Genomic DNA, 15,256 nt, shown 5'->3' on the forward strand with positions numbered 1-15,256 from the left:
CACTTGTATATATGTGTATGAGGGCCTGATTCAGAGATGGCCGCAATGCCGATATTCATGCAGATTGAGCGATTTGCCATTGCGCATGCTTATAATCTGCACTGCGCACACAGATATACAAGTGTCACATAGCACATTCATCAGTGCAGTCTCCTGGTGCGTCCTCGTCACATTACATTGTGACTACGACACATTTTCAGGCAAAAAGACACAAGAAATACACCTGTTCGGCTACAGTAGGTGAGGGTTGGGCACTAGGGGAAGGGTTAAGCTTCGGGTTAGGTTAGGCACTAGGGGAAGGGTTAGGTACTAGGTGGAGGGATGGGCTATGGGAGGGGAGGTTAGGCATTAGGGGTAGTGTTAGGCAACGAGAGGGGAGGTTAGGCACTAGGGGGGTTAGGCTATGGGAGGAGAGGTTAGGCACTAGAGGGAGGGTTAGGATATGGGAGGAGAGGTTAGGTACTAGGTGGAGAGATGGGTTATGGGAGGGGAGGTTAGGCATTAGGGGTAGGGTTAGGCAACGGGAGATGAGGTTAGGCACTAGGGGGGGTTAGGCTATGAGAGGAGAGGTTAGGCACTAGGGGAAGGGTTAGGCTACAGGAGTAGAGGTTAGGCACTAGGGGGAGGGTTAGGCAACGGGAGGGGAGGTTAGGCACTAGGGTAGTTAGGCTATGGGAGGAGAGGTTAGGCACTAGGGGAAGGGTTAGGCTACAGGAGAAGAGGTTAGGCACTAGGGGGAGGGTTAGGATATGGGAGGAGCGGTTAGGTACTAGGTGGAGAGATGGGCTATGGGATGGGAGGTTAGGCATTATGGGTAGGGTTAGGCAACGGGAGATGAGGTTAGGCACTAGGGGGGGTAGGCTATGGGAGGAGAGGTTAGGCACTAGGGGAAGGGTTAGGCTACAGGAGGAGAGGTTACGTACTAGGGGGAGGGTTAGGCAACGGTAGGCGAGGTTAGGCACTAGATAAGGAGCTAGGCTTCCGGAGGAGAGGTTAGGCACTAATGGGAGGGTTAGGTTACAGGAGGAGAGGTTAGGCACTAGGGTTTAGGGTTAGCAATACTACCAGAAGCATCATACAATGAGCCATAAGTCATTATGATGTCACCGCTGGACCCACAAGACACCACTGGAGCCGCCAGATCAGGTAAGTCACCACCAGATATGTTTTGTCAACATTTCATTAAATGTCAACATAATGAAAGTAACATATCAATTTTACGACCATGTCAACATTATGAATGTTGACAAAATAAACCACACACCAGATTGAGAGGTCAGGCCCCCCACCCTAGGCAGAACAATAATGTTCTCATTTCATTGTTAGGTTACAAGCACATTACCTTATTCTGGGAAAGCATCTAGAATCTATGCGCTGCATATCATGAATTACAGCTGCAGACATTGCAGCAGCCGCAGGACCAATTCTGTGCAAAATTGATGTAGGAGGAATCAGTGAGTGACGGCTTCACAGGCTGTGCATAGACGTATAAAGCATAACGCTTCAGTTAGGTAGAGCAGATGCCGACTCAGTGGGATGACATCACACAGGGAGGAGAATGAGAATGGGCTGAACTTCTCCCATCAGTGTTTGATGCAGGAACTGTCATATTTTCTCTAAGTTTTCTAAATGCCTAATTACCTATATTCTTTTGTACTTCATCAATTCATATAATTGTTTCTGTTTACCCCTACTTACATTTTTGACTGTTCAAACCAATTTTTTTTTTTTTTTAAGTCTTCATACATTTCATAAAAAAGAATAAAATTCCTAAAAATGGCTAACTAACATAAGATATAACCAGGGAATAGCTAAACACATCAGCTATCATAATATGAGAGATACAGATTTAGAAATGAACGAGGCGTACTTGAGGTCAAAAATAAGTTTTTGCAAGTTTTATAGTCAAAATGACATTTTACACAGACAACAGCAACACGCCTTATAATTTTGTGCAGAAAATAGTTAAAATAAAACCTCTTTTTTTATTTTACATTCTGATATACATATTTAACAAGGTTTATGGCACCGTAACCAGGTTCAAATGAAAACGGAAAAAAAAAAAAAAAAATTATATATATAGAAAATTTTAATTGCTTTTGTTTATCTTAGTGCCGACACATTTCACCACTTAAGTGTGCCTGCTACACACACACACGCGCACACACAGTGGAGGCGGCCATTTTGTGAGCTGGATTCAGCCTATCAATTCACAAGAAACTAGTGACATCCATGAAGTCTGAAGCACGTAGTGATCCTGGTAAGCAGAATACTGATCCAGCCCACAGCATGGATTCCTCCGCTGAGACCCGGTGAGGAGCGCACCACGCAACATTCAATCAGCTCTAACAATTCTCACACTCAAAACAAAAATTATTGCACAATAAGCCACTGAGGGCAAGTAATGGTCAAGTTCCTTCTTGATGAAACGGTATCAGCCCGAATATAAAAATATAACATAACACACCCAGAATTAACAGGTTTTTTTTTTTTCACCATTTAAATACATTTTGATTATGGCAGATTTTTTTAATCTCTTGCATTTACTGTCTCCGGAGTTACGGCCGTATGTTTATACAGTAGATGGATGCCTGACAGCACTGGTTTCTTCAGTCTATGATCCTGCACAGACCACTGGTAATCATGATTTCTTTCTCCTTTCCAAAAATGTTTAGCCTTGGACTCTTCTTTGTTTTTGTTTTTTTGTTATATTTTGCCAAGTGAGACGTCTAGAGAGACATCCGAAAAAAATAGAAATTTGTTTACCCTTTCACTCTGAAATATATTCTCATCCGGTCGATTCGAAGTTTTTGTAAAATAAATTTTCAAATGTTCATAAATGTTTTGCTAGACCACAGTCTCCACCCCAATTAATTTTGGTGTTAGAATCCGTGGCGTTACCCCGTTATTTAAGTCCTCCTCAAACTCCAGTAACTGGCCCATAAAGTTTAAGTTTGGAGATATAATTGGTCGCTTTCCTTTAACAAACTTGTAGGCGTCGGTCATAGTCATACGCGTGTGCTTCATTAGGTAGGCGATGACGATGGTGGCAGAGCGTGAGACACCTGCCTGGCAATGGATGAGAAGGCCTTTCCCACATTGGTGGGCTTCCTCTGGAAAATCAAACAAAAACACAGTCAGTTTAAACAATTCAAGTGAATCAGTGAGGCCGCCATTTTGTTTGCTGTACCATTATTCCTGACAGTGCAATCTATCAATGCACTAGCGCAAATAGGGGTCTACTTACTAAGCAGTGTTAGGAGACAGAGCGAAAGGTGATAAGGTGCCAGCCAATCAGCTCCCAACTGTCATTTTGCAAACACAGCCTGTGAGATGGAAGTGGGGAGCTGATTGGCTGGCACCTTATCACTTTTCTCTCTGTCTCCTAACACTGCTTAGTAAATAGACCCCATGGTGTCATTATGGAGGCGCATTACCATTTACACCCAATGGAGTCAGCCATTTTACGGTCTGATGCAATATTCGTGAACAACGCAGCCTGTAGGCGCATCATGTACACAAAGCAGGACAGTATTTTGTGGTAAAATATATATTAATGAGATTGCAATATATAAATTACAGACAAACAACGTTGCATATCCTTCACAAGACCCCTTTCACCAGGTACAAAGGGTCTGATTCACTAAGGATTGCAACTGTGATTGCAATAGCGATTACGCACGCAGTCTCACTGCAATAGTGTGCTAACCCATTGCGATCGCTATGCTGTTGCAGCACTAAATAAGGACGCCCCCCTTACCTTACACACATCCATAATCCTTAGCAAGCTGCGAAACCATCAGTAACATGGAGTACCATCACATCCTCACTCACACTTACACAGGCTCTGACCTTACTCAGGAATTGCTATCCTCATCGCAGGCTATGAGCACTCAAGCCGACCCGCCCCACACACACACACACACATCGTTACATCGCTGAGCTGCATCATGTACACAAATCTGGGGCAGCCATTTTGTAAAAAAAAAATACATTAATGATAGTATCCATCACTGAGGCACCGCATCAACAGGGATACACCACTGCAACTTACTTAAAGGGATACTAACATTAAAATTATAGGGCGGGATGTACTAAGCATCGCATCCGAGATATGGTACATCCCCCCTGACTTCGAGTACATACTACGGTTCATTTCCGCGGTATGTACCAAGAATTTCGCAAAGGACAGCTCTCCCGATAAGAGCTGTCCTTTGTGATGCTGCCGGGCAGAGGGACTGAAGGTTTTAACACCCAGAAGTCCCTCTGGCGTCCTTTTGTGCATGCGCAGAAGGACGCCGGCCGCAGGGGCTCATGGGAGAGATCCTATCGGATCTCTCCCAGCCTGGAGCATCCCGATAAGAAGCCCCTCTTCTTATCTCTCTGCCCTCTCCCCTAGATTGTAAGCTCCTAGGAGCAGGGTCCTCCTCCCCACTGTCTCACAACCTTCTTCTCTAGCACTTCTATGACAGCCTTCACCTTCCCAGCCGTATTGTGTATGGAGAATTTTGTTGCTTATTGTTACTTGTGCTCTGTTTATATTTTGGTTACTGTATTGTAATGTAATGTTCTGTGTACCCTGTACTGTATGTACGGCGCTGCGGACCACTTGTGGCGCCCTATAAATAAAATGTAATAATAATAATAAAGCCCATAGCATACCTCCCAACATGACCCTCTCCAGGAGGGACACAATACTCTGGTCCTGGACTTCCCTGGTAATATATGATTGGTGGAGGCTCCAGGGGTGGGGCTGCAGCACAGTCCAAAATTCAAATAGGGGAGTCACACCAACTGCCAGTGAGTCCCAGCCAGTGATGTTGGGCAGTGTGTGAGATGACAGTTGGTGTGACTCCCCTATTTGAATTTTGAACTGCGCTGCAGCCCCACCTCTTACCAGGGAAGTCCAGGACCGGAGCATTGTGTCCCTCCTGGAGAGGGTCATGTTGGGCGGTATGCATAGGCTTCTATTGGGTAACCATGGATACCCATCAGGCAATTTTGTTACTTTACCAAGCTGGCCACTGGTGCTATCACTACGCATGCATAGCTCCATCTTGTTTACTGTGTATGAGTGATCCAGTGGAGGCCTGTTGTCCTCCCCTTAACTCCTACCCGCATGTGACCGCTGTCCCAGTGCCTTCACCAAGACCGTAATCCCTGGCACATTCACCGGCTGGAGAGCTGCCTAACCCTGCTCCGATACAAGCTCTGCTTCATGCCCCTGAACAAACCAGTGTAACAGTGAATACGCTTGTAATCAACAAACTACACAACCTGGTTAAGTTCAACTGGACTACTCACCTTGATTCATATATATATATATATATATATATATATATACAGTCAGGTGCATAAATATTGGGACATTGATAGAATTTTCATATTTTGGCCTCTATTCACCACCACAATGGCTTTGAAATTAAACAAACAAGATGTGCTTTACCTGCAGACTTTCAGATTTAATTTGAGGGTAATTACATCCAAATCAGGTGAACGGTGTAGGAATTACAACGGTTTCTATATGTGCCTCCCACTTTTTAAGGGGCCAAAAGTAATGGGACAAACTAAACAATCCTAAATCTAACTTTCACTTTTTAATACTTTGTGCAAATCCTATGCAGGCAATTACAGCCTGAAGTCTGGAACGCATAGACATCACCAGACGCTGGGTTTCATCCCTGGTGATGCTCTGCCAGGCCTCTACTGCAAATGTCTTCAGTTCCTGCTTGTCCTTGGGGCATTTTCCCTTCAGTTTTGTCTTCATCAAGTGAAATGCATGCTCAATCGGATTCAGGTCAGGGGATTGACTTGGCCATTGCATAACATTCCACTTTTTAGCCTTAAAAAACTCTTTGGTTGCTTTTGCAGTATGCTTCGGGTCATTGTCCATCTGCACTGTGAAGCGCCGTCCAATGAGTTCTGAAGCATTTGACTGAATATGAGCATATAATATTGCCCAAAACACTTCAGAATTCATTCTGCTGCTTTTGTCAGCAGTCACATCATCAATAAATACAAGGGAACCAGTTCCATTGGCAGCCATACATGTCCACGCCATGACACTACCACCACCATGCATCACTGATGAGGTGGTATGTTTTGGCTCATGAGCAGTTCCTTTCCTTCTCCGTACTCTTCTCTTCCCATCACTCTGGTACAAGTTGATATTTGTCTCATCTGTCCATAGGATGTTGTTTCAGAACTGTAATGGCTTTTTTAGATGTTGTTTGGCAAACTCTAATCTGGTCTTCCTGTTTTTGAGGCTCACCAATGGTTTACATCTTGTGGTGAACCCTCTATATTCACTCTTGTGAAGTCTTCTCTTGATTGTTGACTTTGACACATATACACCTACCTCCTGGAGAGTGTTCTTGATTTGGCCAACAGTTGTGAAGGGGTTTTTCTTCACCAGGGAAATAATTCTTCTGTCATCCACCACAGTTGTTTCCATGGTCTTCCGGGTATTTTGGTGTTGCTGAGCTCTCCGGTGCGTTCTTTCTTTTTAAGAATGTTCCAAACAGTTGATTTGGCCACACCTAATGTTTTTGCTATCTCTCTGATGGGTTTGTTTTGATTTTTCAGCCTAATGATGGCTTGCTTCACTGATAGTGACAGCTCTTTGGATATCATATTGAGAGTCGACAGCAACTGATTCCAAATGCAAATGTCACACCTAGAATCAACCGCAGACCTTTTACCTGCTTAATTGATAATGAAATAATGAGGGAATAGCCCACACCTGTCCATGAAATAGCTTTTGAGTTGATAGTCCCATTACTTTTGGCCCCGTAAAAAGTGGGAGGCACATATAGAAACCGTTGTAATTCCTACACCGTTCTCCTGATTTGGATGTAATTACCCTCAAATTAAATCTGAAAGTCTGCAGCTAAAGCACATCTTGTTTGTTTAATTTCAAAGCCATTGTGGTGGTGAATAGAGGCCAAAATATGAAAATTCTGTCAATGTCCCAATATTTATGCACCTGACTGTATATATATATATATCCGTAAGGGTGGCACTCCATTACATGTATTCAATAGTACAGGTGCCCTCCAATTAGGACCAACAGCTGTTCTCCCAGAATACAAAGCGCAATAAGGCATCACTCTGTTCCAATAATCACTCAATACAGGGTGTGAATATATCACCGACGTTTCGGAGCTCCTTTATCAAGGTAAGAAAAGTGTACATACAAATAACATACCTTTATACCTACAGATCACCATGTCCAGTCCGAGCCGCCCGGCGTCTGACGCTGGGTCGTGCCGTGATGACGTCACGCCCCCCGTCCCTCACACCAACGCGTATCACAGACGCATCAGTCCCAGGATAGGGGAGTCGCCCTCAATGCGCGTCACCACTGCCAAGGGCAACGCACAGCTCAAGAACTGCACACATACATATATAAATAAAACAAATAATCCATAAGTTTTTCCATGTGGAGAGAGCCCAGGTGTGGGTGGATGAGGAGGCAGACCAGTCAGGCTGCCGCTGGAGACAGTCTAAGTGGGACTGTGGCAGCCAGAGAGCCCAGAGTGGCCAAACCAAGCCATTGGGGCAAGTGGGCCTGAGTCCAGACCTGCAGGAGGCAGGGAGGACCACAAGAAAGACTTTGTGTGAAGGCCAGGAGGCCAGTATTGTTACCTGTGAGAGACAGGACTAAAGGACTAAGGCCCTCATTCAGAGGCGGTTGCAAGAAGCGATTGCTCTCTCTGAATGAGGGCGACCACTTCTTATTTTTAGTGCGGCCTCCTGGTTGCTAGCTAAGCTGTGGGTTACCATACCATCGCAACCATCGGGGCTTGCGACGAAACCCTAAGGTTGGGTCTCGGCAGCCGCAAGCACCAGTGAGATTCCTGCTCTGATCGAGCAGGAAGCTCCCCACTGACATCACTGCTGATGTCAGTGTGGCCGCCCAGAAAACGGCAGGCGTTCGCTTGATAACGCCTCCATTTGTGTAGCCACCCCCCCGCCCCGCCTACAAAACAGGCCGAGCTGTCGATCAACATCGATAGCCGGCCCTTTTGTAGTGAGCTCCGAGGCGAGAGAGTTTCTGACAGTAAAGCAGCACTTTTCATTATTTATAACAGAAAAGCTACGTGTGGACCCTGATTATATATAAACACACAGGCAGCCATTTCTATTGGGATGACAGGACTGTCCAGACGAGATTGGCACAGTTGGTATTTATAAGGGTTCCAGTTTGTCTAATTGTCCAAAAAATATATTGTTTAGTAAATAAGCCCTGACCAATTATGTTAATTGGCTCAGTCTTAACATGTTCCATGATTACATAGTTCAAGGTTAACTTGATTTTTACATATGCTGCGAGGTGGCGGAGATTGGATGTCATCCTACACTTTTAATCAGATGCATTTTGGCCATTCCAGTTGCATTATTCAGATAAGCGCAGTTCTAGGCATACTTTTGCTATAAACAGAAAAATCTTCAACCACACAAAATAGCCTTGTGTAGATATAGATAGTCCTGATGTTTCCTCACTCTAATAAGGTCTGTCCGATTAAGAATCAGCCCCTCAGCGCTCCTCTGGGGGAGTATCTACCCATTGGCCAGGATGGCACTCGCCAGGGGCGCCGACCAAAGGGGGGGCGCCATCCGGCAGTGCCACCAGCAGCCAAGGAGTGGACAAGTCCCACGGCCCCACAAGTGTAGGGCAGACCGCAGTGAGAGCGGTCTGCCCTACACCGTTTACAAATACACAGCTGCCAGCGGCGGCTGTGTGTTTGTAATAGCAGCCAGCCAATGAGAGTCAGACAGACTCTGATTTGCTGCTGCGTCGTCCGCTGAGGGAGCCGGCTGGAGGTCACTAATGAGCTCCGTGTGCTGCATGTGATGGGCCCCCGCAGCATGTGATGGGAGAGACGTCATACGTCATGCCGTCTCTCCCATGCAGGAGAAGAGAGCGGGCCGGGACTCATAGCGGACAGCGGCAGTCGCGTCAGGAGCGGGGACCAGGTAAGTTGAATTTTTTTTTGTTCTTTGTGTGTGTGTAAGCCTGGCACTACAGGGGGGAGAGCACTGAAAAAGGGGGTGGCCGCTACTGGGGGCACTTTATGGGGGGGTGCCCGCTACTGGGGGCACTGTATAGGGATGGCCACTACTGGGGGCAATTTATGGAGGGGTGGCCACTACTGGGAGCACTGTATAGGGGTGGCCACTACTGGGGGCAATTTAGGGGGGGTGGCCACTACTGGGGGCACTGTATAGGGGTGGCCACTACTGGGGGCACTGTATAGTGGGGACTAATACTGGGGTCTACTACTGGGGGCACTGTATAGGGGGGGCTACTACTGGGGGAAATGCGGCATAGGGGGGATTACTACTGGGGGCACTGCATAGGTGGGGGTAGGGGGGCGCCAGTCCATTACATCGCCAGGGGCACTTTGATTCCTAGATATACCCGCTCCTACAGCGTTTTTTAACAAAATATTTTTGTAATCCAAAGTTGCATTCGCCAGACCAGAAATGTTCCCTTTTCCTTAGTATCAGAACCACGGTCAAGACAGAGACTTACCTATAAACTCAAACGCCTCTTCGAAGTACTGCCTGAGATTCTGCTTGTTGCTGTCTGTTGCTGGTAGACGTTTGTAGTTAAAGACCCCCTTCTCGTAGTGGTAGAGAGGGAGGTGGGTGGTTACGTTGACAATATATCCTATGTTCATTCTTTGCATTTTTTCCAAGTCCTGGGCGTCATGTTCGTTTCCCAGGAAAAGGAAGGGTAGGATGGGGGTGAGTTCTGCGTTCTCGATGTCCGGAGTGCTGGGGACGGACTGAGGTAGTGTAATGGTCACCGCTGAGGCCCCGCCTCCGTCTGGGCAGTCTTGGAGCTGGAGGGAATTGTCGCACAGGTTCTCATGGTTCTGTTTGAAGCTGCTGAGCCCACCTGGGAGGGAAAGTGACAATCAGATTAATCTGTACAATTTATTATCAGTCAAATACACCTTATAGGAGAACTCTCATACTGTGTATACACCACCTTTGCCTAACCTTCTGTCATTTGCCCGATACCACTAGTGCACCCCCTGCTGGATGCATTCAGTGCTACTAAGCCTGGGAAATGGTCACATTTTTCTTATTTACATTAAGAGGGTTGAAGTTTTTTATTCCAGGTCATCCATTCATTTGAAGATCAATTATAATCTCCATTGGGGCAGGGACTTCTGTGAATAATGTGTTACACTATTCTCGTGCTAGGTGATATTGCTGTTACAGTACTTTGTACAGCAGGTGTAGGCAATCCATGGCACTAGTGCTTCCCACTCAGAGGAGATGGGCTAGAGTCTAGACCCTCTCCAAACAGGAGAACCAAAGTGTACCGTGCACACCCAGCAAGGCAGGCCCCTGGTGAGTGAACGCAGCCACAGTTAGACCTGCTCACGGTCCAAAATTCTGAAGCATGTCTTCCTCTACAGACCACAAGTCCCCTCACCTAACCTAACCTGAGCAATCTAGCTTCACAAAAGGAAGGACAGGGAAGCCACTCAATAATATTTGTAGTGCTACCTAATATTTTGTAAAGGTTTGTGTATGTTATAATGCTGGTGGCACTCCGGAAACCTTTTTGCCTTGTAACGTTGTACATCTGGCACCTCTGTCGTAGACCAGGTGGTACAATATATATACACATGCATAGCGTTAATGTTAGACACCACTGATAAGTTTCCCTTGTAGTACCGTGCATCACCACATGGCTTGATGCTGAATCATTGTACATTGTACCGTACATGAAGCCGTGATCAGGAGACGTTTACACCGAATGACAGGTGCTGGTGATAATAAATAATTAAAACAATTAATTTTACATGAGTGAGTTTATAGCATTTGTGCTCTGAGCAGAGATAAGTGTAGAACAGAGTAGACAGGCATGGCTGAATAGCGGAGGACTGCAACGGATTGTCAGTTCCACCGCTCAGACCACAGGTGCTACAGGGTGATGTGCTGCACCTATTTGCTGAGAAAGCCGTATTAGCCGCAGGTGGTCAGCGGCAGGTGAAAATGGCGGATACTGATGGCGGTACACTAGCGAATCGCTGGCAGACGGATGTTTGGTGCTTTCGTCATCGCTCAGAATATCTGAGACGTTAGTGTGCGTGTGCTTTTCTTTCTTTTTGCTGTATTATAGAGGTTTGATCAGTTTTAGTGATGCTGAATAGTGGAAGTGTTTGTTGCAAACAAAGAAACGGTTATATACACGGTTGCAATTCAGATGTAAGTGTCTGTGTCTGGCGTTAATCAGGTGTATGTGATACTCTTAAGAGTGTTGGCAATTTGCATATGCAGATTTGTTAATGAAAGCCTGCTATTTTGGCGCATTTATGGCAGCTCTGGGTCATCCCTAATGTGCGTTGCTTGAACGAAGATGTGCGATGTTAGGAGTTAAGCTGAGTACATACTATACGATTGTGTACCCAGCTAAAGTTACGACGCAATGTACTGATACATGGCGCTGTACGTACACACTGCACGGTGAGATGTACGGCGGTGCTTTTAGTCACATGGCGTTGTTCATTGCATCGTCCCCTCTGCTGTGCAGCAATGCGGCACACATTATATGATCCTCACAATGTATCATTCCGATCCGCATTTGGAACGATACATCGTATGGCATAGTGGGCCTGATTCAGAGACGTACACTATCCCAATGGTTAGCTTACATCTTCCATGTTTGAGGCTCTGCGCAGGCGCAGGACCCGTTCGCTCAGAGACCCCTGGCATTTGGGGGCAGAGAGGGAGCGGGGACCACAACCCCCGTTCTGGAGGCATGCTGGACCCAGGGCCTGCTCGGCGGACACAAACTGCCTGGACCCGTTCGTCGGCCAGGCTGAGGGGCCTATTCACCATCACTTAATTAACATTTTCACATACTTTTGTGAAAAAAAGCATTTTTTTCGGAACATGATGATGGTACTGAACGCCACTTTCAGGTGGCGTTCAGCCTCCGATAACCTTCACAGGCTGTTGTTTACATAGCAGCCTGTGAAGATTAACACGGCAGCCACACAGCACAGGGATCTATTCAGATACCTCCCTGCTGTGCCTGCACTGCAGAGCCCCGGCTCACTGAAAGCAGACAGGTGAGGCAGGCTAAGGATAAGAGAGAGGTCGGACACCCGCGTGGGGGAAGGAGGGGGTCGGACACCCGCGGGAGGGGAAACGGACACCTGTGGGGGGTCGGACACCCGCAGTGGGTAGTGGCAGCCGAACACCCGCGGGGGGAGGGGGGGGCAGTGAGGGGGGCCAAATCGTACACCCGTTGGGAGGTATGTATACTGTTCAAGTTTTGTACATACTGGGACTGATTCAGTACGTATCGCAAGTGCAACTACAGAGGCAGATCGAGCGATTGTTTGCTACCGCGCAAGCGTATAAGTAACAAACACGGCATGCGTATAAGCTGCACTACATGTGCGCTGCGATCACACTGCGACTACGGCTGCACAGAGGAACGCATTGCAGGGTGAGTGTCATGCTGTCTGCGTTTGGCGGTGGTGACAGGGGGAGTGGTCGGAAAAACGCAGGCGTGCCTGTCCGTTTGAACGCCGTTGCTTGGGCGTATATAAATGAGCCACTGTGATTGCGCATGCAGCATGAGAGCCCTCTGCGTCCGAGGAGACCGTGTCTGCGCCAGGTCCGACCTGCTGTAAATGCCGCGTGAGTGGTGGATGTGCATCGATGGCACCAATGTTTGCGCAGAAGAGTGAGATTGCACGGATGTGAGAAAGCCGTAGCGGGCGTCTTTACGCCGGCTGAGCATCGGAAAGCATTAGCATATTTTCATCGCTGTGTTCCGTACTAATAACACTTGTAACTGCGATCCGTTCTGAGTCAGGGCCGCTGTTTGTTACAATAAACAAAGAAAATAAGAAATTGACCAGGACGGGTTTCCTTATTGTCTGTTGTGATTTTGCAGATGTGAAAGTGACATGTAAATGACAATATCAAAAGGTCAACAGCTAGAATGGAAATGACATTGTAAAAGGCAGCGAGGAAGCGATGCACAGTAATTGTATCCATGGTACATAGAGACAGATGTTCAGGACCTGAATCTGTGCCCGTCAGACACGCAAACGCCCCGACGTGACGGAAGAACGACCTCGGTTTACAGTTAGAAATTAGGGCGTCGTCCTATAAATATGAGGAAGAGCTGCTGAAAGCAATTACAATGATACATGCCCCCAATATGTCCTTTCTGAACGGGAAAACCATTGTTTGATCTTGGAATCCAGACCAATGAATAATGCAGAAACCTGTTTTATTAACTGAATGAAATAAAAACATTTCTACATAATTAATAATAAATCTTTGCTTATACAGCAACTTTCTCCTAATAGGACTCATAGCCCTTTGCGTGATTGCCGATGGTGACGCGCCCAGTCCCTACCGTCAGGAGCCAATGACCATATCGGTATATTTATGGTGGGTGGGATGAAACTGAAGTATTTAGACTAAAATATTTAAAGCTAAATGCAAACACATTGAGAACATAGAAACTGCACATAGATGGGACGGTATTTGGAGTTGAACACAAGACAAGTGCTGCTACGTAGCAATGCTAACCACTGTGCTGCACTTATACAAAAAACGTATTACTTCTGTCAAAGGAAAAAATATTATTATTTTTTTCATTAGCTAGATGGGATCACTTACTTACACAGCAGTAAGGTGCAACATTTGCAACTAATCAGATACTGTCTTTCTCTGTTTAACTTGCACTAGACAAAAAAAAAGCCAATTTCTGATTGGCTACTGTGGTTCAGCGCACACTGGGGGTCATTCAGACCCGCTCGTGAGCGTCAGTCATTCAGACCCGCTCGCAAGCGGGTCGATGTTCCCCCACTGACGATAAGAGCTGCCCTTTGCGAAGCAGCCGATGCCGGGTGATGGGGTCTCCGTTGGACCCCGCCCCCTCCGAGCCCCGGGAGCTTCCTGCTGGTCACATGTGCAGGAAGCCGCGGGCTCCTCCTCCTCTTCCCTGCACCCGGAAGAAGATTAGGAGGAGGAGGAGATGGAGGACCCAGGAGGAGCGCGGGTCGGCGACCATGGAGAGCGACCGAGGGCCAGCGCTGGGCAGCGGCGGGGCGGCGGCGAAGCGTCGTGTGCGGGGTCCGGTAAGAAGCCCATAGGCTTCTATAGGGTAACGCCAGCTTTTTCTGGCGTTACCCTCCGCGCCGAAAAAAAGGGTGGGCGGGGATTAGTACATATGAAAATGCGGTAAAAACCCCCGAAAACTGGGTTTTTACCGTATTTTTTCTTTAGTACATCCCGCCCAGGGACAGGAGCTCCGAAAGGATCCCGTCCATGCGATGTGCCCGGAGTGCTGTCAGGGCGACTGCTCACTGCACATGTGCTGCCGCCATTCCGGGGGTACCCTCTGCCGGCTAATTATGCCATGTGTAGCCCGTAGGCTACAGCGGCTAACGCAATCTCCGGAATGCACCGCATGGTACATTTGTCAGCATAGTAACCTATGGGGGAGGCGGCAGCCGGCGGGAATGGAGGGATCACAGCAGGGATCGGTGATATCTCCTGCAGTCCCTCCTTTATAAATGAATGTTTTTGGGGGATTAAGCCGCAAATATACAATGATAAATGGGCCCCTCCGGGGTAACTGGTGTCTGAGGTTACTGAAAAGACCTAAGTCCGAGTAAAATTAATAATAATAATAATAATAATTAATAAATAAACCAGCATCGGCTGTCTCTGGGAGGCAGCGCCAAGGAGTGCCCGCACCATGGATCTTAGACGGAAAAGAAAGATAGCCAGCCGCTGTTGACGCAATGATGTCATAAGATGCGGCCATCCTCGACTGGGTGGGGACCACCAGAAGCTCCTTACACCCGCGCATTTCTGTGCAGCCCCATAGTGCTCCCTACAGCTCTCAAACCTAATTCTAAGTCCTCTTCATGATGAGTCGTCTGTGTCCTTGTCGTACATAGAGAAATCGGCGTGCGTTAGGACACAGCTCAAAAGCAAATTCCCTCATGTGCCTGCACCTTCCCTTATTTCGTTTTCAGGATGACATCAGCCTCAGGCTCTCCACCTGCCAGGACACTATGGCAACCATACGAGTGCACACAATGACCTCAGCCCTCTGAGTGCACACAACACAACAGGAGGGCTCTGTGCAAGGCGTGTGGTGCAGCCCAATTCTCCGGAACAGATGATGTAATGGTAACAGGTGGTGGGGATTTTATTTACCCAACAGAAATAAGGAACTAGAATGATAGCACTC

The 15,256-nt window shown here is 47.2% G+C and overlaps 1 protein-coding gene across 1 annotated transcript in view; it reads right to left on the reverse strand.

Moving 5' to 3' along the window:
- Window positions 1–1,883: 1,883 nt before the first annotated feature.
- The window catches only part of DUSP10 (dual specificity phosphatase 10), a 60,939-nt gene continuing 47,566 nt past the window's right edge, over window positions 1,884–15,256 (reverse strand). The window contains exons 3-4 of the mRNA XM_088464105.1: window positions 9,539–9,907; window positions 1,884–3,113 (exon numbers count right to left, since the gene is read on the reverse strand). Of these exons, the coding sequence (XP_088320231.1) occupies window positions 2,848–3,113; window positions 9,539–9,907 (635 nt within the window). The 3' untranslated portion in view covers window positions 1,884–2,847. The remainder of the gene's footprint in view (window positions 3,114–9,538; window positions 9,908–15,256) is intronic.

This window comes from Taudactylus pleione, unplaced genomic scaffold (assembly GCF_031769625.1).
Source record: "Taudactylus pleione unplaced genomic scaffold, aTauple2 ptg001579l, whole genome shotgun sequence".
Lineage (NCBI taxonomy): Eukaryota > Metazoa > Chordata > Amphibia > Anura > Myobatrachidae > Taudactylus > Taudactylus pleione.